The 27985-nt window shown below is 38.2% G+C and overlaps 3 protein-coding genes across 4 annotated transcripts in view; 2 read left to right on the top strand and 1 right to left on the bottom strand.

Moving 5' to 3' along the window:
* Positions 1–27: 27 nt before the first annotated feature.
* Positions 28–12147, top strand: LOC107601277 (conserved oligomeric Golgi complex subunit 1-like). 2 transcript variants are annotated; one of them, XM_016293407.1, is made up of 14 exons: positions 28–400; positions 3071–3315; positions 3719–3900; positions 4049–4216; positions 5008–5164; positions 5237–5447; positions 5823–6608; positions 6774–6920; positions 9456–9617; positions 9718–9842; positions 10040–10148; positions 10318–10427; positions 11112–11193; positions 11858–12147. In XM_016293407.1, the coding sequence occupies exons 1-14, from the start codon at positions 92–94 to the stop codon at positions 11993–11995; spliced, it is 2931 nt and encodes a 976-aa protein (XP_016148893.1). In that variant the 5' UTR covers positions 28–91; the 3' UTR covers positions 11996–12147. The 2 variants fall into 2 exon arrangements, with proteins under 2 accessions (XP_016148893.1, XP_016148894.1); XM_016293408.1 differs by having other exon boundaries at positions 210–287.
* A 1064-nt stretch (positions 12148–13211) lies between these two features.
* LOC107601222 (regulator of G-protein signaling 9-like) lies at positions 13212–23337 on the bottom strand. The gene is made up of 15 exons (XM_016293314.1): positions 23310–23337; positions 23147–23271; positions 20484–20580; positions 19867–19917; positions 19648–19754; positions 19512–19563; positions 19337–19395; positions 18946–19022; positions 18679–18760; positions 18528–18590; positions 15911–15940; positions 15734–15815; positions 15076–15266; positions 14357–14439; positions 13212–13944 (listed from the first exon to the last, which is right to left on the bottom strand). The coding sequence occupies exons 1-15, from the start codon at positions 23335–23337 to the stop codon at positions 13788–13790; spliced, it is 1284 nt and encodes a 427-aa protein (XP_016148800.1). The 3' UTR covers positions 13212–13787.
* A 1889-nt stretch (positions 23338–25226) lies between these two features.
* Positions 25227–27985, top strand: part of LOC107601276 (guanine nucleotide-binding protein subunit alpha-13) — a 38537-nt gene continuing 35778 nt past the window's right edge. Inside the window, exon 1 of the mRNA XM_016293406.1 lies at positions 25227–25562. Within this exon, the coding sequence (XP_016148892.1) occupies positions 25280–25562 (283 nt within the window). The 5' untranslated portion in view covers positions 25227–25279. The remainder of the gene's footprint in view (positions 25563–27985) is intronic.

The following is a 27985-nucleotide window of genomic DNA, read 5'->3' as shown; positions in this document are numbered from 1 at the left end:
GGAATGACCTCTGACCCGTTGTTTACGTGGAAGGAGAGCTGTTCGTGCTTCCGGGTTTTAGTTCTGCAGTTATCTGCTCAGTTTTAAAGAGATGGCTACGACACCGGCTCAGTCTCTCCGGGTCTCAGAGATTAAAGACCCCACCGTTTTATTTGAGCGGTACGGTACGGAGGAGATCCGTGCTATCGAGAGGAAAGTGCGCGGAGAGATCGAGCAGAAGAAGGAGGAACTTCGACAGATGGTCGGTGAACGTTACCGGGATTTGATCGACGCTGCTGACACGATCGGTGAGATGAGACAGTGCTCGGAGAGTGTCGTTCAGTCCATCCAGGACATGTACCGGTACTGCCACAAACTGAAACAGGCGAAACACGCCCCTCAGTCCAGCGGCAAAGCTGAGGTAAAGCTCTTGTGCTGCTCTCGTTCTGGAGTACTGGGACAAAACAGCCCGCAAACATGAGAATAATAAAGTTTATGTATGTTTTTATTCTGACTGCACACTATTCAGTGTGGCCAGATATTCTCGCCTGCATGAGTGCAACTTGTTTCTTTCATTTTCTCGTCACTCAATATGGGTCCACACCGTCAGATACAAATATGTCAGTAGATCATGTTTTAAACATTGGCAAATATAGCATTCACTTCATTGAAAGAATGAATCAAGACTACAGGATAAAACTGCAGCTCCATATACTGAATTGGCACCACTGTCAGAAATAAAGTTTTACAGTGTTGACAAATTATCTGTCTGTCTGTCTGTCCGTCCGTAATGGTTGGTAAACGTTGGTGAAACAGGCGAAACACGCCCCTCAGTCCAGCGGCAAAGCTGAGGTAAAGCTCTTGTGCTGCTCTCGTTCTGGAGTACTGGGACAAAACAGCCCGCAAACATGAGAATAATAAAGTTTATGTATGTTTTTATTCTGACTGCACACTATTCACACTATGTGGCCAGATATTCTCGCCTGCATGAGTGCAACTTGTTTCTTTAATTTTCTCGTCACTCAATATGGGTCCACACCGTCAGATACAAATATGTCAGTAGATCATGTTTTAAAAAGTTTATGTATGTATGTTTTTATTCTGACTGCTATTCACACTATGTGGCCAGATATTCTCGCCTGCATGAGTGCAACTTGTTTCTTTCATTTTCTCGTCACTCAATATGGGTCCACACCGTCAGATACAAATATGTCAGTAGATCATGTTTTAAACATTGGCAAATATAGCATTCACTTCATTGAAAGAATGAATCAAGACTACAGGATAAAACTGCAGCTCCATATACTGAATTGGCACCACTGTCAGAAATAAAGTTTTACAGTGTTGACAAATTATCTGTCTGTCTGTCTGTCCGTCCGTAATGGTTGGTAAACGTTGGTGGACAGCCATTTTTAGGTCTCTCCAGAGATGCTCAATTGGGTTTAAGTCAGGGCTCTGGCTGGGCCATTCAAGAACAGTCACAGAGTTGTTGTGAAGCCACTCCTTCGTTATTTTAGCTGTGTGCTTAGGGTCATTGTCTTGTTGGAAGGTAAACCTTCCAAGATAGATAGATAGACAGACAGACAGACAGTCCGTCCGTCCGTCCGTCCGTCCGTCCGTCTGTCTGTCTGTCTGTCTGTCTGTCTGTCTGTCTGTCTGTCTGTCCGTCCGTCCGTCCGTCCGTCCGTCCGTCCGTCAGTCGTATCTATCTGTCTGTCTGTCCGTCTATGTATATCTATCTGTCTGTCTATCTGTCTATCAGTCTGTCTGTCTATCAGTCTATCAGTCTGTCTATCTGTCATCTATCTATCTGTCTATCAATCTGTCTGTATCTGTCTATCAATCTGTCTATCAGTCTGTCTATCTGTCATCTATCTATCTGTCTATCAATCTGTCTGTCTATCAGTCTGTATCTGTCTATCAATCTGTCTATCAGTCTGGCTATCTGTCATCTATCTATCTGTCTATCAATCTGTCTGTATCTGTCTATCAATCTGACTATCAGTCTGTCTATCTGTCATCTATCTATCTGTCTATCAATCTGTCTGTCTATCAGTCTGTATCTGTCTATCAATCTGTCTGTCTATCTGTCTATCAGTCTGTCTATCTGTCTATCAATCTGTCTGTCTATCTATCTATCTATCTATGTCTGTCTGTCTATCAGTCTATCAGTCTGTCTGTCTATCAGTCTATCAGTCTGTCTGTCTATCAGTCTATCAGTCTGTCTGTCTATCAGTCTATCAGTCTGTCTGTCTATCAGTCTATCAGTCTGTCTGTCTATCAGTCTATCAGTCTGTCTGTCTATCAGTCTATCAGTCTGTCTGTCTATCAGTCTATCAGTCTGTCTGTCTATCAGTCTATCAGTCTGTCTGTCTATCAGTCTATCAATCTGTCTGTCTATCAGTCTATCAATCTGTCTGTCTATCAGTCTATCAATCTGTCTGTCTATCAGTCTATCAATCTGTCTATCTATCTGTCTATCTGTCATCTATCTATCTGTCTATCAATCTATCTGTCTATCTGTCATCTGTCTGTCTATCTGTCTATCTGTCATCTATCTATCTGTCTATCAATCTTTCTGTCTATCAGTCTGTATCTGTCTATCAATCTGTCTGTCTATCAGTCTATCAGTCTGTCTGTCTATCAGTCTATCAGTCTGTCTATCTGTCTATCAATCTGTCTGTCTATCAGTCTATCAGTCTGTATCTGTCTATCAATCTGTCTGTCTATCAGTCTGTCTATCTGTCTATCAGTCTGTCTATCTATCAGTCTATCAGTCTGTCTATCAATCTGTCTGTCTATCTATCTATCTATCTATCTATCTGTCCGTCCGTCTCAAATGTGTTGTGCAGTACTTCAATTTATGTATTTGATAAATATATTTTTATTTACATATGTGTAGATTTTATATTATATAATACATTATATATTAATTTCTTAAAAGCCTCATCAGGTTTTGTGTATATATTGTAATCGGTGCCTCCAGTCTTTATTGGTAACCAGTTTCTATCATTATACAATAAATCCCAAAATTGTTAGATAGCCATGAGATTGATATTCATGTGTTGGGAACGTGTTTTGTTCCTGGCAGGGTCAGAAACAGTCGCAGGAGAGATTCTACACAATGGCATCACAGATAAAGCTCCTTCTGGAAATCCCTGAGCGTGTGTGGAGCGCGATGGAGTCCTCGCAGTACCTGCAGGCCACACAGCTCTACCTGCTCTGCTGTCACCTTCATAGCCAGCTACACTTGGAGCGAGGAGGGCACCAGTACAGCCCCGTCCTCTCTCGCTTCCCCATCCTGGTGCGCCAGGTAGCAGCTGCTGGTCATTTCAGGTACATTATGGAATTACACCCAACAAAGAAAACCGAAAATGACAAGTCTGTCATCATTTACTCATCCTGATGTTGTTCCAAACCCATAAGACTTTGTTTAGTCTTCAAAACACACATGAAGATTCATTGATCATTTTAATAAGATTAATACAGTTTTAATATATTTATAAAATTTGTTTTTACAGTGCCTTAACCCTTTTGGATCTTTTATGTTTTGATTACCTGGACCTTTAATGGAGGGACAAAAACCTGTCGGGTTTCATTAAAAATATCTTAATTTGTTTTTCAAAGATTAATCACAGTCTTACAGGTTTAGATTGACATGATGGTGAGTAAATGATGACAGAATTGTCATTATCGGCTGTACTTTCTCTTACTAAAAGCTAGTTGTCTTTGTCTGTAGGTCAACCATCTTATTGGAGAGTAAGTCTGTGCTGCGCGGCAGGGCTGTGTCTGATCAAGCGATCGCTGAAGCGCTGGTCTCCACCATGCTGCTGGAAGACAGCTCCCCTCGCCAGGTGCTTGCTGATTTCCTGCTTGCTAGGAAAGCATCCATTCAGCAACTACTCAATCAGCCTCAGCATGGTGAATAGCCTTACTAATATTTAGAACCTTTTAGCTTATGAATACTTCAAGCTTTGCACTTATTTGTTCTTAGTTTATTAGAATAAATCGTTACATTTGCAAGTGGTCGTTCTTCATTCACTCAGATGTGATGCTGTCCCTCTGTTAGGTGCTGGTGTGAAAGCACAGGTTTGTTCTTTGGTGGAGCTGCTGGTCACCACTCTGTACCAGGCATATGCTGTGTTTTATGTGCCTCCGGAGGGCCAAGTGTCCGATACCGGTTTGGGATGTGGTCTGCTTTTCACTACCTTGGAGAATGTGACCTCCAACACATCTGGTGAGTTATCCATTTCTCATTCACGTTGTGATGCTCAGACATTGGTGTAAGGCGCCACTAGGGTTGGACATTAAAGCTTGGGGCAAAAAAGCCACCAAAAGGAACAAAAATGCCCCCAAATTCAAGATACACACATGTTTCTGGCCAGTGCAATAAATGCAATGTCCAATCAGAGGTCTTTAGATTAGTCACTGCTCAAAACGACGGTTTTGTTCAGTGCTCGTGCTGCTCACTGACTGAACTCTGCACTCTCACAAATTCTCTCATCATAAACATCTGAATACAGACATGATGTAATGGATTCATTTTGCAGTGTAGACGGCTTCAGTGATTTTTCAGCATTTATAAAAATGACCCCGTTCAAAGGCTTACGTACACTTGATTCTTAATACTGTGTTGTTACCTGAATGATCCACAGCTGTTTTTTGTTTAGTGCTAGTTGTTCATGAGTCCCTTGTTTGTCCTGAACAGTTAAACTGCCTGCTGTTCCGGCTGCTGTTCACGAGTCCCTCAGTTGTCCTCAGTGGGAAAAGATGCATCTCAAAATCATACAGTCATTGTTGGAAAGGATGCAAATAATCAAAAATGCTGGAAAACCAAAGAATTTGTGGGACCTGAAGGATTTTTGTGAAGAACAGCAGTTTAACTGTTCAGGACAAACAAGGGACTCATGAACAACTAGCACTAAACAAAAAAACACAGCTGTGGATCATTCAGGTAACAACACAGTATTAAGAATCAAGTTTGAACTAACTTGCCTAAAAAAAACAGCAATTTTCTGTGAAATCCAGGGAAAGAGAAGAAAGTTCTGGACAAGGAGATGAGCACAGGAAGCTGGTTTAAATACCTTCCCCCTTCAGTGATGAACTTCCAGCCTGCTCTTCGGACACTAGCGCAGCCTATACAGAGGGATCAGCTCAGAGACACGCTGCAGCAGTGGATAGATACGTATGTCCCTCCTACAGATGTTAAGTAACATTTCTCAGTATTTGTTTTAAACGCTCATTTGTCTTTTAATAGCTGTAAGGAGGATATCCGCAGCGGAGTCAGCAGCCTTCTGGTCTATGTGAAGAGTCTGAAGGGTCTGGCTGCGATTCGGGATGCATTGTGGGAACTGCTCAGCAGCGAGTCCATCAGTCAGCACTGGAGTACTGTGTGTCAGTCCCTCCTCGAGCGACCTCTGACCTTGTGGGATGACCTTTTGCAGCAGCTCTTCCTGCAGCGACTTCAGGTGCTCGTAATTAATTTAACTGGTTTAACTAGTCTGATAAGTGTGTTAGCGCTGTTTACAACTTCTATTAACATACACTTGTGATCCCATCACATGTATTCAGGCCTTTCACACCTGGATGTAATATGTGGTTTAAACACGTCTCTTTTGACCACCTGTAATTAGGGTATAGTATCTTACTATATACATAATTCACCATGTCAGGGTGGTACTGCTTGTTAATAAAGCAATAAATATATATATATTAAACAAAAAAAGGAACACTGATTATTAGAATATTATTTTGATCATTCAAAAATGTGTTATAGATGATCATTTTGTGCATTTTTTAGCTAATTGAATGAAAATACTTGTTTACCCTTGACCTCTCTCTAGGCGATCACTCAGGAGGGCACAGAAGGGATCTCCAGCAGCTCCAGACAGCTCTTGTCTTCAGCTCTGCGGGATCTGCAGGGTCAAGCCACAGCTGGGAGCTTCAGCCGCGGGGCGCAGTACGAGAGTGACGTTGCAGCTTTCCTGTGGTCCGAGTCTCAAGGTGACCTACTCAGCGACACAGCCTGGGTGAGTGTAGCCCAGCGCAGCCCGCAGCAGAAGAGCGGCCTGTCCATGAAGACCCAGGCCCTCACCCCCTGCGTTCAGACCTTCTGCTCCTCGCTGGACTCCAAGCTCAAAGCCAAATTAGATGATCTGCAGCACTACTTGCCCTCTGAAAGAAATGGCAAGGAGCTTTCAGAGAATGTCCCAGTCACCACTAAGTCCCCTATTAACCGCTTTATGGATGCTGGAGCGGTGGAGGACACTCTTAGAGAGCACTGCTTGGCATGTGTCAGGGACATCCTTTCCAGCGTGCGTGCCGAGCTCACTAACGCCCAGGCTAAGACCAACAGCCCCAGCCAGTTCAATTCGGTGCTCTTTATGGCCAGACTATGCCAGTCAATGGGGGAATTGTGTCCCAGTCTGAAACAGTGCATTCTGGGGAAGCAGAGGGGCTTGGATCCCGAGAGCAGAGGCACTCCAAGACAGGGCAAGAAGTTAGGCAAAGGCAACACAGCCAATGCAGCGGATGTCAGCCCAGCTCAGTCTAAGTGGAGCTGTCTGAAAGAGGAACTTCTGTCCTGCAGCATGGAAGCCTATGGTCTCTGGAGCTCAGCACTCACCAGGGTAAGGTGATGAGCACACTGTTTGTGGAAGAGCTGGAGGTGTTGATGCTTTCTGAGAACAGGAAATCACCAGTGTGGATGTTTTTATGCAGAGAAGATATATTAGGGTAGCTTTTTAAAGCTTATATTCTGCAATAAAATGTAAATAAATAAAAATACATTTCAGGCACTTGTGGGCAGCTTTGCTATGACTCTTCACACTGGAACTGCTGGATCCATCCTGAGTACCGCGACAAATTGGGAAGAGCTTGAAATACAGGAAGAGACAGAGTCAGGAAACAATATAATGTCCAAAATACGCCTCCCTGTGCAGGTAACAGCTACATTAATCCTTTTATTATTATTATTAAAGTGAATATATTATATATCAAATATTATTAAATACGTTAATGAGACCTAATGTCAGTCACTTAATTTCTTATACCTTATTGCGTATTGTGTTTCTAAACTTTAAAAAAATTTGAAATATGATTATACACTTTTAAGGGACCACCTTCCTTAAAAAAATAAAGTCAGTTATGAATTTTCATTTATAATGATCCATTTACAGAAGATAAACAAATGTGCTTCAGCAGCACCTTTCAGAAGTTTGGAGTCCATAAGATTTTTAAAATGTTGTTGAAAGGTGTCTCTTATGCTCACCAAGGCTGTATTTATTTAATCAAAAATACAATAAAAACAGTAATATTGTGCAGTATGACTACAATTTAAAATAGCTGTTTTATATTTTAAAGGGATAGTTCACACAAAAATGAAATTTCTGTCATTAACTCTTTCCCCGCCAGCATTTAAAAAAAAAAGTTGCCAGCCACTGCCAGCGATTTTGATGATTTTCACTAAAATTTTATGGCCTCCAGTATATTTTGCTGTATGAATATTTGAATATACACCAAAATAAATATCAGAGCCTCTACTTTTAAACAAAAAAACTGTTTTCACTAAAATTTTAGCATTCTTTTTTATCAACACTTGAATATACTGTAGGTAGGTTTCATAAAAAATGCATTATTTTGAGCAAAAAGGTGAGAAAATCAAATTTTTATCAAAAACTACATCTGGATAATATTCAGTACGATTATCCAGTAAATTGATTCCATCAATTCATCCAAAGCTTGCACAGACATATACCACTTCCTGGATCAACATGTTACTCTGTAACATTATGCAGTTTTCATTTATATGCTGTCTATTGCTGATGACCGCATTATTTTTCGTATGCATCTGTTTACATAAGAGACCGCTAGTTTCTCCATCCTGTACACGTGTGTTTTTGTTCGGGAGGTTTTGTACTCGTTCAGAAGATGTGTAATAGTGCCCCCGAGTGTATAACAGTGAAAACACGAAAAGCCGTAAAAACTCGTCTTTGGCGGGGAAGGGGTTTCTTGTAAAAGACGAGATAACTCATCAACGTTCAGATGAGTCATCGCTGAAACCGCGGAGTTTCGTTGTTCAGCGCGCGCTGACTGAATTCTGACTCGCAAATTCTTTCATCATAAACAACAAAGTGCAGATGTACGCGTGATGTAAGTATAAGAGATTTATTCACCATACAGTGTAGATAGCTTCACTGATTTTAACGGGAGTGTATTTTAAAGTGCATAAACTCGCACTAGACTGAGCTTGTGATGATGTTCTTTGGTAATGTAAATGGTCTTTGCTCATTTTCTGTAGCTGCTTTTTGAATAACTGAGGAAATATAAGCATTATAATTAGTAACTTACAATATTTCTATTGAATTGTTATCATGTTAAATAGAAATTCAGTCACATTAACTCTTTCCCCGCCAGCATTTAAAAAAAAAAGTTGCCAGCCACTGCCAGCGATTTTGATGATTTTCACTAAAATTTTATGGCCTCCAGTATATTTTGCTGTATGAATATTTGAATATACACCAAAATAAATATCAGAGCCTCTACTTTTAAACAAAAAAACTGTTTTATTCTAGCTTAAAGCATTCTTTTTTATCAACACTTGAATATACTGTAGGTAGGTTTCATAAAAAATGCATTATTTTGAGCAAAAAGGTGAGAAAATCAAATTTTTATCAAAAACTACATCTGGATAATATTCAGTACGATTATCCAGTAAATTGATTCCATCAATTCATCCAAAGCTTGCACAGACATATACCACTTCCTGGATCAACATGTTACTCTGTAACATTATGCAGTTTTCATTTATATGCTGTCTATTGCTGATGACCGCATTATTTTTCGTATGCATCTGTTTACATAATTTCTCCATCCTGTACACGTGTGTTTTTGTTCGGGAGGTTTTGTACTCGTTCAGAAGATGCGTAATAGCGCCCCCGAGTGTATAACAGTGAAAACACGAAAAGCCGTAAAAACTCGTCTTTGGCGAGGAAGGGTTTTCTTGTAAAAGACGAGATAACTCATCAATGGCGGGGAAAGAGTTAATTACTCACCCTCATGTCCTTCCAAACCCGTAAGACCTTCGTTCATCTTCAGAACACAAATTATGATTAAATCCGAGAGCTTTCTAACCCTCCCATAGACAGCAATGTAACTGACACGTTCAAGACCCAGAAAGGTAGTTATGACATTATTAAAATAGTCCATGTGACATCAGAGGTTCAATTGTAATGTTATAAAACAGATTTTTTTTTGTGTGCAAAGAAAACAAAATAATGACTTTATTCAACAATTTCCTCTATATTTTTGGGTGAACTATCCCTTTAATATGTAAAATCTAATTTTGTTTTGTGGCCTCCCTAGCACCCGCTTGTGGCCACCTGTTTTGAAACCCCTTGCAAAGTGTTTTATTGAACTGAAAGGATGTTGCTATACAAATGATAAAATAACCCTTTCATTTCTTTCTCTCTCTACAGCCATCATGGTATGTTCAGTCGTTACTCTTCCATCTGTGCCTTGAGGTCAATAGGGTCGGAGGTCACGCGTTACCAAAGGTCACTCTCCTGGACCTCTTGCGGGGTTGTCTAGACCAGCTGGTGAGTGAGTATGAAAAACTTACTCAGAAAACACAGAGCAAGGTGAGACCATCAAAAAAAATGTTTATCCATTCCTGCCTAGCCACTATAATAATGGAATAAATCTATAAAACCAAATTTCGTTTGTCTCCTGTCTCTCTAGGATGCAGCCCTTCCCATGACCCAGAACAGAGCTTTGCAGCTGCTGTTTGACCTTCGCTATCTCAGTGCCACTCTAGGGTCCCGCCTTGAAGAGGGCAGGAGTTCCCGTTCTCAGCAAGACCCAAGGTAACCTGTTCATAAGCTAGGGATGGGCACAAGTCCTCAGTTGGAAGTAAAAGCAATGATTGGTGAGGAAAACACAATCGTAGCGTGACTTGACCTTCCAACCTCAAAACAAAGCACAACCGATTACACCAAGAATAGCTCTTTCCTAAGCAGCAGACCTCTTACACTTTTTCTTAAATTCCTGCTGTTTGTTAAAGGATCCAGCAGGTCTGCGACTCCCTGGAAAGTCACATTGATCCGTTTGACCTGGATGTTTTCACTCCACATCTGAACAGTAACCTGAACCGACTCTCACAAAGGACCTCTGTAAGCACAGACAATTTGTCTCGTACTAACCCTGTTTTAAGCATCCTGCTGTTTAATTGGCTCATTCAATTGACCTTTTCTCATGTGATTTAGGTTGGCATGATGATTGCCGCCTTTAACAGTGTTTTACACTCTTTAACAAAACTATGCTACCTCTTGTTGTTTCTAGGTGCTTTTAGGATTGTTGACTGGCACGGAGAAGCAGTTTACCTCTAGGACCAACAATCTCAACTCTCAGGAACCATACAACATCCTTCCTTTGGCAAGCAGCCAGATCCGGTCAGTATAAAGCTCTAGCCCTTCACACTGTTTGACTCATTGTTATGTATTTATAGCTGGTTTATTGCTGTCATGCTGTGTGTTTCATTGTTGTACAAGACAATAAAAATATATTTTTTTAGAGACATCATAAACTCTTAATAGCACATTTTACTGATACTAATTTTGTTCAATTTCAAATTTTAAAATGTGAAATTTAAAATGTGAAATAAAATTATACAAATATATCTTTTAAAATTACAACATCCTTCCTTTGGCAAGCAGCCAGATCCGGTCAGTATAAAGCTCTAGCCCTTCACACTGTTTGACTCATTGTTATGTATTTATAGCTGGTTTATTGCTGTCATGCTGTGTGTTTCATTGTTGTACAAGACAATAAAAATATATATTTTTAGAGACATCATAAACTCTTAATAGCACATTTTACTGATACTAATTTTGTTCAATTTCAAATTTTAAAATGTGAAATTTAAAATGTGAAATAAAATTATACAAATATATCTTTTAAAATTTATATTTCTTAAATGTTAAATTTTCACTTTTTAATTTATTATATTAATTACTACATTATTTTCACTAAATGTAGTGAATTTATCATTCATTTATATTTTAGTTCATTATATTATGTTTATGTTGTATGTTTAATTTTATTTATAAATTAATATTTTTTTTTTCCTCCTCAAGGTTTGGTTTGCTGCCACTGAGTATGACAAACTCTCGGAAGACTAATTTAGCCACACTTGGAGCAGATATCACTAGACCACTGGTAGGTTGCTTAAGCATTTGGTGTGTACAGTACTCGGATACCTCTGCTGGCATGTTAAAAAAAAAGTAAACAATTGAGCCACTGTAATAGTAAACCATTAAAACCATTATAATATTTATTAACAAAAAGAGTTGTTAATAAAGGAGTATGTTCTCACGGTTTTGCAAATGAGTCACTTTCTACCAATGCTCCCAGTTTTACGTGGCCTAGCAGAAGAGCTACTGGATCTCAAGGCGATAGGTGATGTGATATTGTGTGGTGCTGTTTCATTTTTTGCAGTGCATAGTTTTGGATTTTCTGCACTTTAATCACTTTGGTCGCATCAGCTGATATGCTTTGCGAATGCAACACATGGCATAGCAGCACTCAAATGCAACTAATACATTATGAATATTGAGCAACATGAGGATCAAGGCTGTTGAGCAGTTTTAGCATCATCGATCACAACAGTTCATCTTGAGCTTAATACTTCTGTATTATAAGCAAACAAGCATCATGTACTTACAGATTTCTCAACTGGCCCTTAAAACTGCTAATCCGTTTGCTTGTGGTGACACTTTTTGACTCTTGCTGTGTGGAGAAACTATTTTAAGTTCTGCGTCTCAACATTATGAAATGCAAATCAGTTTTTAAGGCAATTTAAAAAAAAAATTCTCTATTTTAGGTGGCTCCCTCCTCTGCTTCTGCTCCACAGGACAGTTTCCGCCCAGGAAATCTCTTCAGGCAGTTAGCCAATCAAGAAGAGGAATCCACAGCCCCTTCTCTCTTTAAATTAGGCTGGCTTTCTGGCATGGCCAAATAAACTTTTATTAAAAATTTGCTATTTTTTTAACCGCACACAACACTATGTAAAATAATATTTAAAATACATTTTGAAATGTTACAACTGTGTACTGTATTGCCTATTCTCACAAAATCACATGATATAGAGAAATTGCAATGCAAAGCATATTAATAAAATTTAATGAAAAGTACACCTTTGTATTTATCAAGCACATTAGCTATTATTTTGTGGCATTTTAATTATTTTATTCTAATTAAAATTGTAATTGAGTGAATCAGAAACACAATTTAGCTCTGTATTTTTCTTTGGAAATTACATTTTGGTGTAAATGTATATTTTATCATGCTATCCTCCTTAGTTATACTAATTAAGAGTTTGATTGTGTATACTCCATTTAATTTTTTTGTATCTGAGAATATGATCATATTTTCTTGAACTGGTAAGGATTCTAGCCACTGCATTTTGGGCTACCTGTAGCTTGTTTATTGAAGATGCAGGACAACCAGCTAGCAGTGCATTACAATAGTCCAGTTTAGAGGTCATGAATGCATGAACTAGCTTTTCTGCATCAGAAACAGGTAACAGGTAACATGTTTCGTAACTTGGCAATGTTTCCAAGAGATTCTGTGTACTGTCTTTTGGTCCAATAAGTAATATCGCTGTCTTTTTTTTTGGTCATCCAATCTTTTAAATTTTTAACACACTCTGTTAGCTTAGATAATTTAGAAGTTTCATCTGGTCTTGTTGAGATATATAGTTGAGTATCATCAGCATAACAGTGGAAACTAATCCCGTATTTTCTAATAATATTACCAAGGGGCAACATGTATATCGAAAATAGCAGAGGACCTAGGACAGATCCTTGTGGCACTCCATATTTTACTGGTGATAATTGAGATGACTCCCCATTTAAATTAACAAAATGGTAGCGATCGGACAGGTAGGATCTAAGCCAGGGACGACGAGTTAATAATATTGAGAAGCGGTTCTTCTGCTACAGGTAACAACTCTTTCAGTAATTTAGTGGGTACAGGATCTAACAGGCATGTTGTTGGTTTAGATGCAGTGATAAGTTTATTTAGCTCTTCCTGTCCTATAGCTGTAAAGCACTGCAGTTTATCTTTTGGTGCGATGAATGAAGCTGAAGTAATATACGAAATAATGAAATAATTAAAGGGGCTATTTTTTACTATTTACTATTTAAGTAAAGATTAGACATTTGAATACAATGACTTTTTGAGTGTAGATTAGTAATTTAAACTGATTTTCTGATCAAAGAAGCTTCTTCAACACTGTAGGCAGTATTACAAACATACAGCACTGAACCATGCTGTCTTTATTGTTTTACAGAAGATATACAAGTATTCACCATGACTATAGCACGCATACGAAACATCTTGACACTATAATGGGGAAACTGCTATACAGGTAAACAGAGATTGAAAGAAACTCGATCTTTGTATTGGATGAACAGAATCACTGTATGGAAACAAGTGTGATCTGAAAAAACAGTATTTAGCAAACTACAAAAATACATCCTTTGGATGTAGCAATACAAATTATAGGAACTAGCTGTTCGGGAGTCATTTGTACATAGTTGAATTGTTATTTATATATATTTGGTATCAATTATGTGTACAGCAAATTTCATGGAAGAATTAAACTTAGAGTCTCTAAGTTTAGCTCTATGATATGAGACCTTGTATTGGATCTGTACATGTAGAGCACCCAAACGTCTTGTACAGGTCTCTTTTTATTAGTCAGATTGTTAGGTAAAGCATTTCCAGCATGTATTTCTGTCTCCAACTTTCTATTTGCGTTCTAGTTTGCTGGCCATCAGTTTCTTAATGTCTACGGGTCCAGCTGCGGCTGCTGCTTTTGCTTTCTCTTCCTGCTCCTTCTGCCAGGTGATGATGGGGTTGATGCTCGGCCTGCGGTTCCTCATGTTTTGCTGCAGCTGGGCCTCACTGAGGGGGGAGAACAAGCCTTTTTATAGCAAAATACAGTTGGTTTGGTGACACGCGTTTTATATTTCAGAAATTACTTGTGTAGAAATTGCAATAAAGACACTCGGTAGCAATATTATCAAAATGTACAAGTACACTGACAAAGCTTTGGTGAATAAACAATTTTCATTCAAAAACTGCTAGTAAATTTCAAAAGCAATTATGGCTAGTAACACTGCATTAAACAAGAAATGTTAGAAGTAGATAAATTAAAATAGTATGTTCTTGTAAGACATACTCTAATATACATACTCCAATCTTTGTTTTATTTACAATTTGAATTACAATTACAATTTTTACAATTACAGTTTTTACATTGTACAAGAAAGGATGAATTATTGGTCAACATGCGTATACAAACAAATAGACTTACGAGAAATCGTGTGGTGCAGGTGAAATGGCTATTTTCTGTATTTCCTTGTAAACTGGTGACTTCAGGTAGCGATAGAAGGTATCCTAAATAAGAAATACAGAGTTCTGACATGAAACTCTAGATGGCGCAGTCCGATAGGTCTAACTCAATCAGACCTAACGACATCATCACATGGCACAGCTGATTGGTTCTCTCCTGTATCTGTAGCCAATGAGCTCGCTGCTCAACATTCAAATATATGACTAGTGATAGCCGTAGCAGTTGCAGCTTGCTTCAAAAACCCTCCACCCTCCAGTGATAGCCGTAGCAGTTGCAGCTTGCTTCAAAAACCCTCCACCTTCCCCAACTCACCTGTATAGATCTGCTATGAGGTGATTCATGTATGCTATATGTTATATTTGCAGCAGCAATATTTCTTACATGCTCACAGCAGCATGTTGTGGATGTATTGGCAGTAGCAAGTCCTGGTTCTTGCTCTGCAGCAGCAGCAGGTCTATTCCACCAAGACCAAACACATTCACATTGTCATGTACATTACCATGCCAAACCCTCCGAGAGTTGTCATGACAGAAATATTGAGTTAAAAAATTAGAAATGTCTGGTGTGCATCCTTATTAACAAAAACAAAACACACACACACACAGGGCAGAGTTCAAATTACTAAGCATACAGATTGCAGGTGATCAGACACAACAACAGAGGCGGAGATACGATCATACCTTTTTCATCAGCATGAAGATGTGGGTCTGGGCAGCGTCCAGTACGTATCGGTGAGGAGGTTCCAGTCCCTTTACTGTTAGACCCATTGTCCTGCCATCAATGTTGATCCATCGTGGTGCTCCTGGGGCCAAAAAGGTTATACAAAAAATAAAATAAAATAAATAAAAATGAGATTCTGAGAAATGGAGGCCTGACATGCAAAATACAGGTAAAACTATTATGTGCACAAATAACGTGCATCTCACTTGAAAATTTGTTCTGCTTTCTCTGACATAGAAGCTGCTGTGCCCCATTTCAACTCCTCAGCGGCTTCCCAGAAAGCTAGATTCTCACCTGCAGTGAAGAAAATTGTCTAAAACCCTCATTTTGTTTCACAACCATATGACTTATAATCAAATATAATGAAAGTAAATAAGTCAATCACCAATCAGTGTTGTTATAGTTAGCTAAAACTATTAAAAGTAATTTCATTAATTGACATAAAGCTGAAAATAAGTTGAAGTACTAAAATTATTAGAACTAAAAGCAATATTTTGCAATCAAAATAAATTGAATAGAAATATTTATATATACTGTATATATATATATATATATATACAGGTGCATCTCAATAAATTAGAATGTCATGGAAAAGTTCATTTATTTCAGTAATTCAACTCAAATTGTGAAACTCGAACGCTCCAAGAGATACTGAAGACTTGACCCTTGACCTCATGATGGCCTGTTGTGTGTAGATGTTCTAAAATATACAATTAGAACCAACTAATCAATACCAATAAATGAAAAAACAACAACCAGTTCTCTATATTTTTGTAAAGAAGCAATGTCACTTACAATTCTTCTGTAGTAATCATAGGTTTTTTTCTGAAAAAGGGAGAAACAGCATCCTGTTACATTACAAGCAAAATGCTTCTGAAACAACACCACAAGACCCACTTGTAACATGCTATCCTGCCAAATACAGGGGACATCTGAGTGTGATATCTACATATACTACCACACACAAACTAGCACAAGGAACAACATAAAGCTCTTAATATAACATAGGGACACTCATTTTAATTGCCAATGGTCTGAAATAATGCTCAGGGTACAGAAGCAGGGAAGTACTGTGGCACACTATATATACACACTTGCTTATAAAGTGTTTGAATGATATTCAAGGCTGGAACTGATAGTTTGTGCTCTCTCCCATGTGTGTGTGTGTGTGTGTGTGTGTAGGAATCATCTTGATAACTGAAGACATATTAGAAGTAAAAATCTGTGTGGAAAGGAAAGAGAGAAAAAAAGAGACAGTCACACCAATAGAGTCACAGTCTAAAAAAGTCAAAGCAGTCCAAGTTATATACACAGAATATCAGGTTACATCGTATTATTATGACAAATCACAACAGATCCACTACTGTTCAAACGTCTGAGGTCGATAAGATTTTTTAAAAAATATGCTTTAATTGCTCACCACCAATGCTGCATATATTTGATCAAAAATACAGTAAATACAGTAATTAGGGGCCAAGCACTGAACATAAGCATCAAGCACTCCCTTTTTTCGAATGTTTCTCTTTGCCAGATAGATTGCTTTAGTGACAGAGAAAACACCTTTATTAGGGGATGGTGACAAAAAAACATGGGTAAATGCAAGGCCTCTGGCAAGCAACTTCTCAGATTTTGTTAATATTCAAAAGATTACAAACCATAATCAGTGTCCTCAGTCTTCCATTTCTGCACAGGCCAGAAATAGGGGGCCTAGACAGAAGGGAAAAGTCACCTGTTTACTGTGCACCTCTATTAAAACATTTTTAAAGATACAAGGTCTCCTGACACGTTTACCTGAAAGCGGTACAAACTGCCATCTGGTCCGAGGACAAGCTTTTTGTGGTCCTGCAGAGGGTAGATGTACCCGAATGCCACTAACATTGTGCCAAATGCTTGAGCCTCTGTCAAAAGGCATTCAAGGACATTATTGTGCTGGGTAATATATTCAAACATATTTAAAGGATATTTTTTCCAGACCATTGTTTATTCAAAACGATATTTTTTCACAATTACCATCATTGTCCATGTTCATATTTTTGGTGATCCATGCAACAATATCCTGACCTGTCAGACACACAGACAATGTCATGACAACTGCAAAAACAGCAAATAAAGAAAAATGTGTGCTGAGCAATTGAAAATTACCATGATATGTAGTTTAAAAATAAAATAAAATAACAAAAAAAATAACAAAATAAATAAAAATGAATAAAAAATGTAATGATTAAAATAATGATTAAGGGTCTCAGTGTATGTACAAATATTAAATTGTAGTGAAATACTGTAGAAAATTGTTATATCAGTTTTCAAGCATTTTGAACACGTGTGCTTTACAAATCTCAAGCCCATTACTACAAGAACAGTTAAATGTAAGACTAAGTTAAAGTTCCTGGCTCACTAGATTTGTCGACAACCCTTGCAGAGATTAAAGTGCAACTTTGGAACCTAAAGTAGTAAAGATCTCATCCAATTGAAGGCTGCTGTATATAGCCAGCGTCGTCAGATTATGATCTGGCAGCACAACGCTTCTGTCTGTATATAGACCAAAAGGGAACGTACAATATACAATACATGGTGATCTGTGAACAGTGTTAGGATTCTGTAAGATCCTCACTAAATTACGAACTCACCAGTGATGGAATGGGGAATGGTTGTAACGTTGAGCTTCTGATTTGCTCCCTTCACTCCAGTGGATGGGTCCTGCATCTGAACCACTGTGGCCTCCACCTGAGAAATTCAGGAAATTAGTTTAAGATATAAAATATTAAAAAGGTAATATATAAAATCAAGTGCTAAAGGATAAAATTTAATGCTCTGGAACAGAGACAACTGTTGGTGCGATTATTCGCAAATGGAAGAAATACAAAACAACCATCAATCGGCCTCGGTCTGGAGCTCTGTGCAAGATCTTGCCTCATGGGGTAAGGATGATCATAAGGAAGGTGAGGGATCAGCCCCGAACTACACGGGAGGAGCTTGTTAATGATCTTAAGGCAGTTGGGACCACAGTCACCAAGCAAACCATTGGTAACACACTACGCTGCAATGGACTGAAATCCTGCAGCGCCTGCAAGGTCCCCTTTTTCTTCTGTGAAACACAAAAGTAGATGATTTGAAATAGGTTTCAGTGGATTGTCAATGGTGTTTGGTTCCTATCTTTGCTTAAAATAACTTATTTTGTGTTCCACAGAAGAAATAATGCCACACAGATTTGGAACAACATAAATGATGACATAATCTTCATTTTTGGGTGAACTATCCCTTTAACGCCATAATAGCTTTAGTGATTGTTAACACTGATGCTTTAAAATAGAATCAGCACGTGACATCAATTTTGAGTGATACTCCAGAAGAGTGAGTGTGGTGACTTTAGCTTAATAGATATTAAGGGGTCACATGTAAACTTACCAGTTACCGGCTCCGCATTAGGGTCAATGTGACGATCCAGGCCGTAATCCATAGCGCTGTGAGTTTGTGGCTGGAGACAGATTAGAGAAAAGAAAATGCATCCTCCTTATAGTGTCTTCAAAGCAACCGTACACTAGCAGCTTCTGCCAACCACTTACTGGAGGCCTGTGGACAATCCAGTAGGCTCTTTCCTGACAGTCAAACACAACCCTGTCTGCCTTCTGGCGCGCCTTCCCGGCACTTGAAAGACAGAACACAATTCCATAAAGTAAGTACCAATAACAATAAGTACTGAAGATGAAGAATTACAGAAAAGGAAGAAAAAGGACAAACCGCATTACACAAATATAGCTGACAGAGACTGAAAAGACCGAAATAGTAACCATGTATGTTTGTAAAGAAAGCAGGAGAGTAGAGAAACTCACCGGTACTGCTCTTTAGCTTGCATCACAATAAAATCCCATTTGTGGTTCATCCATTTGTGAAGTTTGTTGTATTCCTCCTGTTAACATCAGTGTTACAGTATAATGATATTAAAGTCGGCATGAGATTGAAATTCATACTATCTATTATCTAAATGCATCTTATTTATCATATTGTGAACGATTTTTAATTCAATTTGAGCCTGTAATTTTTTATCAAAATGCCATAACGCGATCTTCTGGTAAAACAATCTAGTGACTTCTCTCTAGTGTCATATGCTAGACATCTCCATCATTTCATCTGCTTAAATCCTGCCACTTTCTTACAGTCAAGCTCATTCTAAATAAGTCAAATGATTCTAAATAATAACTAAATGAGTATTCAAATGAATACCTGCTCATAAGCATCAAGCACTCCCTTTTTTCGAATGTTTCTCTTTGCCAGATAGATTGCTTTAGTGACAGAGAAAACACCTTTATTAGGGGATGGTGACAAAAAAACATGGGTAAATGCAAGGCCTCTGGCAAGCAACTTCTCAGATTTTGTTAATATTCAAAAGATTACAAACCATAATCAGTGTCCTCAGTCTTCCATTTCTGCACAGGCCAGAAATAGGGGGCCTAGACAGAAGGGAAAAGTCACCTGTTTACTGTGCACCTCTATTAAAACATTTTTAAAGATACAAGGTCTCCTGACACGTTTACCTGAAAGCGGTACAAACTGCCATCTGGTCCGAGGACAAGCTTTTTGTGGTCCTGCAGAGGGTAGATGTACCCGAATGCCACTAACATTGTGCCAAATGCTTGAGCCTCTGTCAAAAGGCATTCAAGGACATTATTGTGCTGGGTAATATATTCAAACATATTTAAAGGATATTTTTTCCAGACCATTGTTTATTCAAAACGATATTTTTTCACAATTACCATCATTGTCCATGTTCATATTTTTGGTGATCCATGCAACAATATCCTGACCTGTCAGACACACAGACAATGTCATGACAACTGCAAAAACAGCAAATAAAGAAAAATGTGTGCTGAGCAATTGAAAATTACCATGATATGTAGTTTAAAAATAAAATAAAATAACAAAAAAAATAACAAAATAAATAAAAATGAATAAAAAATGTAATGATTAAAATAATGATTAAGGGTCTCAGTGTATGTACAAATATTAAATTGTAGTGAAATACTGTAGAAAATTGTTATATCAGTTTTCAAGCATTTTGAACACGTGTGCTTTACAAATCTCAAGCCCATTACTACAAGAACAGTTAAATGTAAGACTAAGTTAAAGTTCCTGGCTCACTAGATTTGTCGACAACCCTTGCAGAGATTAAAGTGCAACTTTGGAACCTAAAGTAGTAAAGATCTCATCCAATTGAAGGCTGCTGTATATAGCCAGCGTCGTCAGATTATGATCTGGCAGCACAACGCTTCTGTCTGTATATAGACCAAAAGGGAACGTACAATATACAATACATGGTGATCTGTGAACAGTGTTAGGATTCTGTAAGATCCTCACTAAATTACGAACTCACCAGTGATGGAATGGGGAATGGTTGTAACGTTGAGCTTCTGATTTGCTCCCTTCACTCCAGTGGATGGGTCCTGCATCTGAACCACTGTGGCCTCCACCTGAGAAATTCAGGAAATTAGTTTAAGATATAAAATATTAAAAAGGTAATATATAAAATCAAGTGCTAAAGGATAAAATTTAATGCTCTGGAACAGAGACAACTGTTGGTGCGATTATTCGCAAATGGAAGAAATACAAAACAACCATCAATCGGCCTCGGTCTGGAGCTCTGTGCAAGATCTTGCCTCATGGGGTAAGGATGATCATAAGGAAGGTGAGGGATCAGCCCCGAACTACACGGGAGGAGCTTGTTAATGATCTTAAGGCAGTTGGGACCACAGTCACCAAGCAAACCATTGGTAACACACTACGCTGCAATGGACTGAAATCCTGCAGCGCCTGCAAGGTCCCCCTGCTCAAGAATGCACATGTACAGGCCCGTTTAAAGTTTGCCAGTGAACATCTAAATGATTCAGAGAAGGCTTGGGAGAAAGTGCTGTGGTTAGATGAGACCAAAATTGAGCTCTTTGGGATTAACTCAACTGGCTGTGTTTGGAGGGAGAGAAATACTGACTATGACCCCAAGAACACCATCCCTACAGTCAAGCACAGAGGTGGAAACATTATGCTTTGGGGATGTTTTTCTGCAGGACAACTTCATCGCATTGAGGGACAAACGGACGGGGCCATGAACTGTAAAATCTGCCAAACGACAGCCAAGAAACCTTATCGCTGTGTTTGGAGGGAGAGGAATACTGACTATGACCCCAAGAACACCATCCCTACAGTCAAGCACAGAGGTGGAAACATTATGCTTTGGGGATGTTTTTCTGCAGGACAACTTCATCGCATTGAGGGGCAAACGGACGGGGCCATGAACTGTAAAATCTGCCAAACGACAGCCAAGAAACCTTATAATTTAGTGCCACAGCCATATCACCCTGCAGCCCAAGACTGGTAGCCCACTGAAGCTAAGCAGAGTTGAGCCTGGTCAGTACCTGGATGGGAGACCTCCTGGGAAAACTATGTTGCTGTTGGAAGAGGTGTTAGTGAGGCCAGCAGGGGGTGCTCACCCTGTTGTCTGGGAGAGCCCCCCCCCCCCCCCACATGATTGTAAAGCACTTTGGGTGTACAATAAAGCGCTATATAAATGCATCATTCATTCATTCAGAATCTGTAAAGAGGAGTGGATCAAAATCCCACCTGAGATGTGTGCAAACCTGGTGACCAGCTACAAAAAACGTCTTACCTCTGTGCTTGCCAACAAGGGTTTCTGCAAGTACTAAGTCATGTTTTGCTTGGGGATCAAATACTTATTTCACTCACTGAAATGCAAATCAATTTCTAACCTTTATATAATGTGTTTTTTCTGGATTTTTTGGTTGGTATTCTGTCTCTATCCGTTAAAATAAAACTACCATAAAAATTACAGACCCTTCAAATCAGCAGGGGATCAAATAAATATTTTCCCCACTGTATATATATATATATATATTATGTTGTTGTACCATGTCAGGGGTATCAAAGAGATGGCCACAGAATGGCCTGAGAAAAAAGTGACAATACATTAAACAATTAAATTAAAACATTGGTTTTCTTTTTCACAGCCGTCATATACTGTATTTGAATAATTACCCTAATAAATTGTTCTAGTTTTTGCCATTAATTATCTGTGTAAAGTTTCTGTATGCTGTAGCTTAGCTATATAAACTCTATAAAATAAGAAGAATACATTTCATAGTGCCTACTTAAATTTTTTTTATCAATATTTTATTCTTTATCAATCATGAAGGCAACTAGGCAAGTTTTATTTTCAGTGAATGCCCATTTGATAATACATTTGTCCAAATGACATCTCAAGTCCCCCCCCCCCCTTAATATTGTTGTTTGATTAATATAAAGTTTTGTATGTATATGGATTACTCCAGTATTAGTTATTAAAGCAGCAAAGCTGATTTTTCACTAGGCATGTACATTGGCTCTGCATGGCTACACCAAGGTTTAACAAATAAACTGAATATTTGTAACAGGTACCAATTAGTTCAGACCTAAAATGAGTTTGACACTCGTGTACTATGGCAACATGCATGCCCTTTGAACTTAGAGTAAGACATGAAAGTCTTAAGGCAAGCTGTCAGATGTGGCATAAGGCCAGGCAAATTGGCTTTGAATCAGAAAGCTCTTTTAGAGCGAATCTTTTCAATGACTCCAAGATCTCTCCAAGAAGCCAAGAATAAACAGAAACTCCAGAAACAAGAACAAAATAATATAAAATAAAATAAAAATACAGTTAAAGATTTGGATATTCTATATGGAAAGGCTGAGATACACTGATTTTAGTTTCCATTAAATCATTACATAGTTAGAATCACATATTACAGCATTAAGGATTTTTAAAATAAAATGAATACTAATTAATATATATAACTTTAAAAAGAATATGTTGGAAAGTCACTTCAATTTATGAATTTATGAAACACTACACTAGACATAGCGTATAGATTGTTTACAACAGAATGAACATAGAAACAAATAGCTATTTATAAAGTGTATACGATCCTTAATAGGGAGTTAATTGTTCAATAATGTTCAATAGTAATTACTTTGCCTTAAGAATGGACTTACCTTTTTAAGGCAGGACATCCGTGGCCGATAACGTTGTCCATGGTCTCGGTCCGATCTTATAGTAATTTTGTAGTCCGTAAAAAAAATAATTTTAAGGGCAGAAAACAAATCTTGTTGTGACCAGCCTTAATGAGAATATAATTGTATATATTCCCTGCTGCACGACATCCGTGGCCGATAACGTTGTCCATGGTCTCGGTCCGATCTTATAGTCATTTTGTAGTCCGTAAAAAAATAATTTTAAGGGCAGAAAACAAATCTTGTTGTGACCAGCCTTAATGAGAATATAATTGTATATATTCCCTGCTGCACGCACACACACACACACACACACACAAACACCGGGGAAGACCGCGAGCAGCAAACATGAGAAAGAGACAGCGGACCAATCACAGCGCAGCTCTGTTATCTGCCGTCACTGCTCTCACACACCGACAGGCGGCGACAGACAGAGAGACCAACACTATCTGTCGCCACTGCTTCCCATGGGGAACTGTAGCAATACAAGTGCATCTCAATAAATTAGAATGTCGTGGAAAGCTTTAGAAGACTGATACATCTAGTTATCATCTCGTGATTGTAAATCATTTTATGATATTTCTCAAAAATGCTACCGAATCATGTTTGATACATGAATTTCTAAGGCCTGTAAATGACCAAAATGATCAACACGTTGCTCAAAACCTGTTGCACACAATCGTCTACATGCAATCTGCCCTCTGATTGATAGTTCATACTTTTATTTTTAGCAAATAAAAGGTCTTATAGTAGAATTCAAAATGCTCCACCTTCAGGTCATGTTCTTTTTGCTATAAAATATAATGACTTTGATAAAGTATCATACACATAACTTTTATATTGGTATTAATATTTCAAGATGAACATTTACTGGATCAAAGCCTTTTTAAAATTAAAATGTATCAAATATTAGGCTACATCAGACTTTTGAGGAACATTTATTTGTACGTCTTAATCATCTTTGTACTGCATTGCATTATGTTACAAAATACAGAGCTCTGATCATAAAACTAAGCATTTAAATATCAACTTACAAAAATAACTTACATATTATTATATTATTATATATATACAGTGACAAATTATATATGCATGTTTTACTAAGTAGCCTGCTATAGACATACTGTTATATAACTTAATTAAAACTTAAAAATATACATCTTAATTTTTGGCCATTACAACAGCTGCACCAAACTGTATATTTCTGCTCACTTTGGACCTTTAATTAAAATGTGTTTTTTATTCCTCAAATATGAGCTTCATATTCTCAGTATATCATATTATGTGATAAAGCCTTATCAAATAGGATACAAAACAGTGGTCATCCGATATATTGCCAAGGCTGATATATTGGCCGATATTTGAAGTTTTTCAAATATCGGCAGTGGCCGATAAGTTTTTCTGTTTGGCCGATGTGTTCGGCCAATAAAAAATTCTTCCCAATGCACACAAACTTCCCAGATTACTGAGAGCCCTGTTGGTTACAGAGTTTACTTCCTTTTTATTTATATATATATATATTTAATATCAATATTTGTTATTTATTTTTTTATTTCTTTATTTGTGATAAATACTGTAATAGGATTACAGAATCAAGTAGTTGTCATTTAAAGTATGTTTATTTGACACATTTATAATTTTCAAATTATTTCACATTTCTTAAATATTAATTAGAATAAATAAAATTATATATATATTTCGGCTTTATATCGGCCACCCTGCTCTCTAAGATATCGACATCGGCTGTCAAAAAAAAACAATATAGGTCGACCACTACAAAAACTTTAAACACATGCAAACTTTTTTTAAAACATTTTGTTTAAAGGTCCGATAAACTGTTCCATAAAAAGTAGATTTTTCTGACTGTGCAGGGTTAAAAATCTTTGTGCAAACGTTTTAATTTAGAACTAAAAATATAGTGAGTGCACCTTTAAGTAGCCGACACCTCGTGTCCTGTGGCTGAACATTTGCCCCGTGCATTTCTTAGTTCGAACCCACCCCAGACTTTCAGAGCACTGCGCGCGCGCCACTGTTATGGTAACGGAGCCCCGCCCGCTTCTAGCACTGCGGCGCGCGCAGTTTCACTCCCTACTGTATCGATGAAGTTGCACAAAGATGGCGGATTTCCTGCCGTCCCGGTCCTTTCTATCCGTTTGTTTTCCAAACTGTCTTCTCAACAGCAGCGAGGCGGAACAACTGAGGAAATCTAAAGAAATAGACCGAGGTCTCATGAAAGACAAAACATATGTGAAACGGTTAGTGAAGATACTTCTGCTCGGCGCCGGAGAAAGCGGCAAGTCCACTTTCCTCAAGCAGATGCGCATCATACACGGCCAGGACTTCGACCAGCGGGCCAAAGAAGAGTTCAGAGCCACCATTTACAGTAATGTTATGAAAGGTGGGAGGCGCGTTTCTCATCCACACACCTCTACAAAGTGCCATGTGGGCTCTAAATTCGACTTTTAACGGGCTCGGGGGGGATGAGAGGCTAGCGAAATGAGGTTTAGCTAGCGTTAGCTGAAGTTGCGCTGTAACCTGCCCAGGAGAAACGCCCATGTTATTCTCTCAACTTTTCAGCGTCGCGGTCGTGAACAAAGACCACCGCGAAAGACTTGATTTCTGTCTAAATTGTTTCCTAGTTTGTCGCCTCATTAAAAGTGTGATTCCCCTCGCTCTCGTGATTTCAGAGGTCTGGAAAGACGAGGCTCGAGTTTGAATTTCATCAGAAATGACCGTTAGCGCTCAAGTTTTTAACGGCTTCGTAAAGAGCTCGACTCTCCAGTTTCATGTAAACTCAAACTGCTACTTTAAAAGTTGCACAAATGTTATTTTCTGAAATTGTATACTCATAATGACCCTAATTTTGGCTTTTTACCAGAATCTCTGGGATGTTTAAAGAGCTGCTAAATCTCTCACAAAGAGACTGGTGTCAACCGAGGGCACACCACTCACTAAACTCCTATTCAAAGCCTATAGACCCTTATCTATTGACTTCATTGTGGCATTTTTACATTTGAAATGAAAGGGTGATTTTCAAATATATATATATATATATTAGTAGTAAAGGTCGTGTCTGAGTTCACGTGTTTGGGCATCTGTGAAATGGGTGGAGTCCAGAGCTCTTGGACTAACCACTCACTAACTCCTGTTATGGAAACAAACCAGCTTTACTGTTTACTTAACTCTGCCAGAGTTTTCAGACAATTTGGAAAGAGCTAAAGTTGTCAGACGATCCTCACTTTTGTCATATGTGAGTTAAGAGTTTAAGGCAAGTGTGTCTTTTATTCTTTTTGGAGTTCATGTCAGGTTTGCATCTCGCTTTTTGTCTTTCAAAAGGGGATGTAATAAATGATCAGTACCCACCTTATTTAATAGGGGGCTCCCCGTTTAGGCTGCCTCAGCTGGGGATTTCCAGTGCCTATATTGCTATGAAAAGATTTGAGATTTCCTGTGTGAGATTAATATGTCACAACGGTCATCATTTACGAAGGCACCACAATGACAAACGGTTCAGCTGTGATCTCATGGAGACTCGTCTGTAGCATCGCTAACATCATGTCGTTCCCTAGCTCAACTTGAATAGGAAGCATTTAGTCAAATGGCTGCTTGGATCTAATCCTAAAGGCTTCCAGAAAACACATGGAAATTTCTTCTTATAATGCCTGGAGACAGAGAAAAAGCACTTTAGCAACTAGTAGCATTTTGAATGCTTTCTCATGTTTCACACCAGCTTCTGCTCATGTACCTGTGAAGATGTTGTGTTTGAAGCAGAATGGTTTCTCACTGTTTGACAGGTTGGTTTGGTCAAAAGTTTGGGGTTTGTGAGATTTTCTTTCAGTGTTTTTGAAAGAAGTCTATTATGCTCGCCCAGGCTGCAATTAGCCTATTTGATAAAAAAAAAAAAAAAATGTACAGCAAAAACAAAACTTATTATTTTTTAAATTTATATATTTGAATGTAATTTATTGCTGTGATGCAAAGCTGAGTTTTCAGCAGCCTTTACTCCAGTCTTCAGTGTCACATGATCCTTCAGAAATCATTTCAATTTGCTGATTTGGTGCTCCGGAAGCATTTCTTATCAATGTTGAAAAAAGTTGTGCTGCTTAATATTTTTGTGGAAACCACGATACATTTTTTCCAGAAGTCTTCTCTATCAATTGAGCAATTAAATGCATGCTTGCTGAATAAAAGCATTCATTTCTTTTTTGAAAAATCTTACAGACTCTAAACTTTAGAATGGTAGTCCAAAAGAATTGATTTAAAGGGGTCATATACTCCAGTCTTCAGTGTCACATGATCCTTCAGAAATCATTTCAATTTGCTGATTTGGTGCTCCGGAAGCATTTCTTATCAATGTTGAAAAAAGTTGTGCTGCTTAATATTTTTGTGGAAACCACGATACATTTTTTCCAGAAGTCTTCTCTATCAATTGAGCAATTAAATGCATGCTTGCTGAATAAAAGCATTCATTTCTTTTTTGAAAAATCTTACAGACTCTAAACTTTAGAATGGTAGTCCAAAAGAATTGATTTAAAGGGGTCATATGATGCTGCTAAAAAGAACATTATTTTGTGTATTTGGTGTAATGAAATGTTTATGCGGTTTAAAGTAAAAAAACACTATTTTCCACATACTGTACATTTATTGTTTCTCCTCTATGCCCCACCTTTTTGAAAAGCGTCGATTTTTACAAAGCTCATCGGTCTGAAAAAGCGAGGTGTGCTCTGATTGGCCAGCTATCCAGTGCGTTGTAATTGACCGAATGCCTCAAGCGTGAGATGGAAATGTTACGCCCCTTACCATACTGTGATGGAGCGACGA

Source organism: Sinocyclocheilus grahami, unplaced genomic scaffold (assembly GCF_001515645.1).
Source record: "Sinocyclocheilus grahami isolate Dianchi unplaced genomic scaffold, SAMN03320097.WGS_v1.1 scaffold302.1, whole genome shotgun sequence".
NCBI classification, from domain to species: domain Eukaryota; kingdom Metazoa; phylum Chordata; class Actinopteri; order Cypriniformes; family Cyprinidae; genus Sinocyclocheilus; species Sinocyclocheilus grahami.
This window is presented reverse-complemented; position numbering and strand designations above follow the sequence as displayed.

Bases quoted from the DNA above. Each gene is read 5' to 3' on its own strand.
- LOC107601277 (XM_016293407.1), top strand. From the start codon at position 92: ATGGCTACGACACCGGCTCAGTCTCTCCGGGTCTCAGAGATTAAAGAC. The intron at 401-3,070 runs GTAAAGCTCTTG...TGTTCCTGGCAG, and splicing joins AGTCCAGCGGCAAAGCTGAG to GGTCAGAAACAGTCGCAGGA. The intron at 6,921-9,455 runs GTAACAGCTACA...CTCTCTCTACAG, and splicing joins AAATACGCCTCCCTGTGCAG to CCATCATGGTATGTTCAGTC.
- LOC107601222 (XM_016293314.1), bottom strand. From the start codon at position 23,337: ATGGACAACGTTATCGGCCACGGATGTC. The intron at 19,396-19,511 runs GTTTGTAATCTT...CTGTCACTAAAG, and splicing joins GACTGAGGACACTGATTATG to CAATCTATCTGGCAAAGAGA. The intron at 19,023-19,336 runs GTATTCATTTGA...TGATGTTAACAG, and splicing joins TGCTTGATGCTTATGAGCAG to GAGGAATACAACAAACTTCA.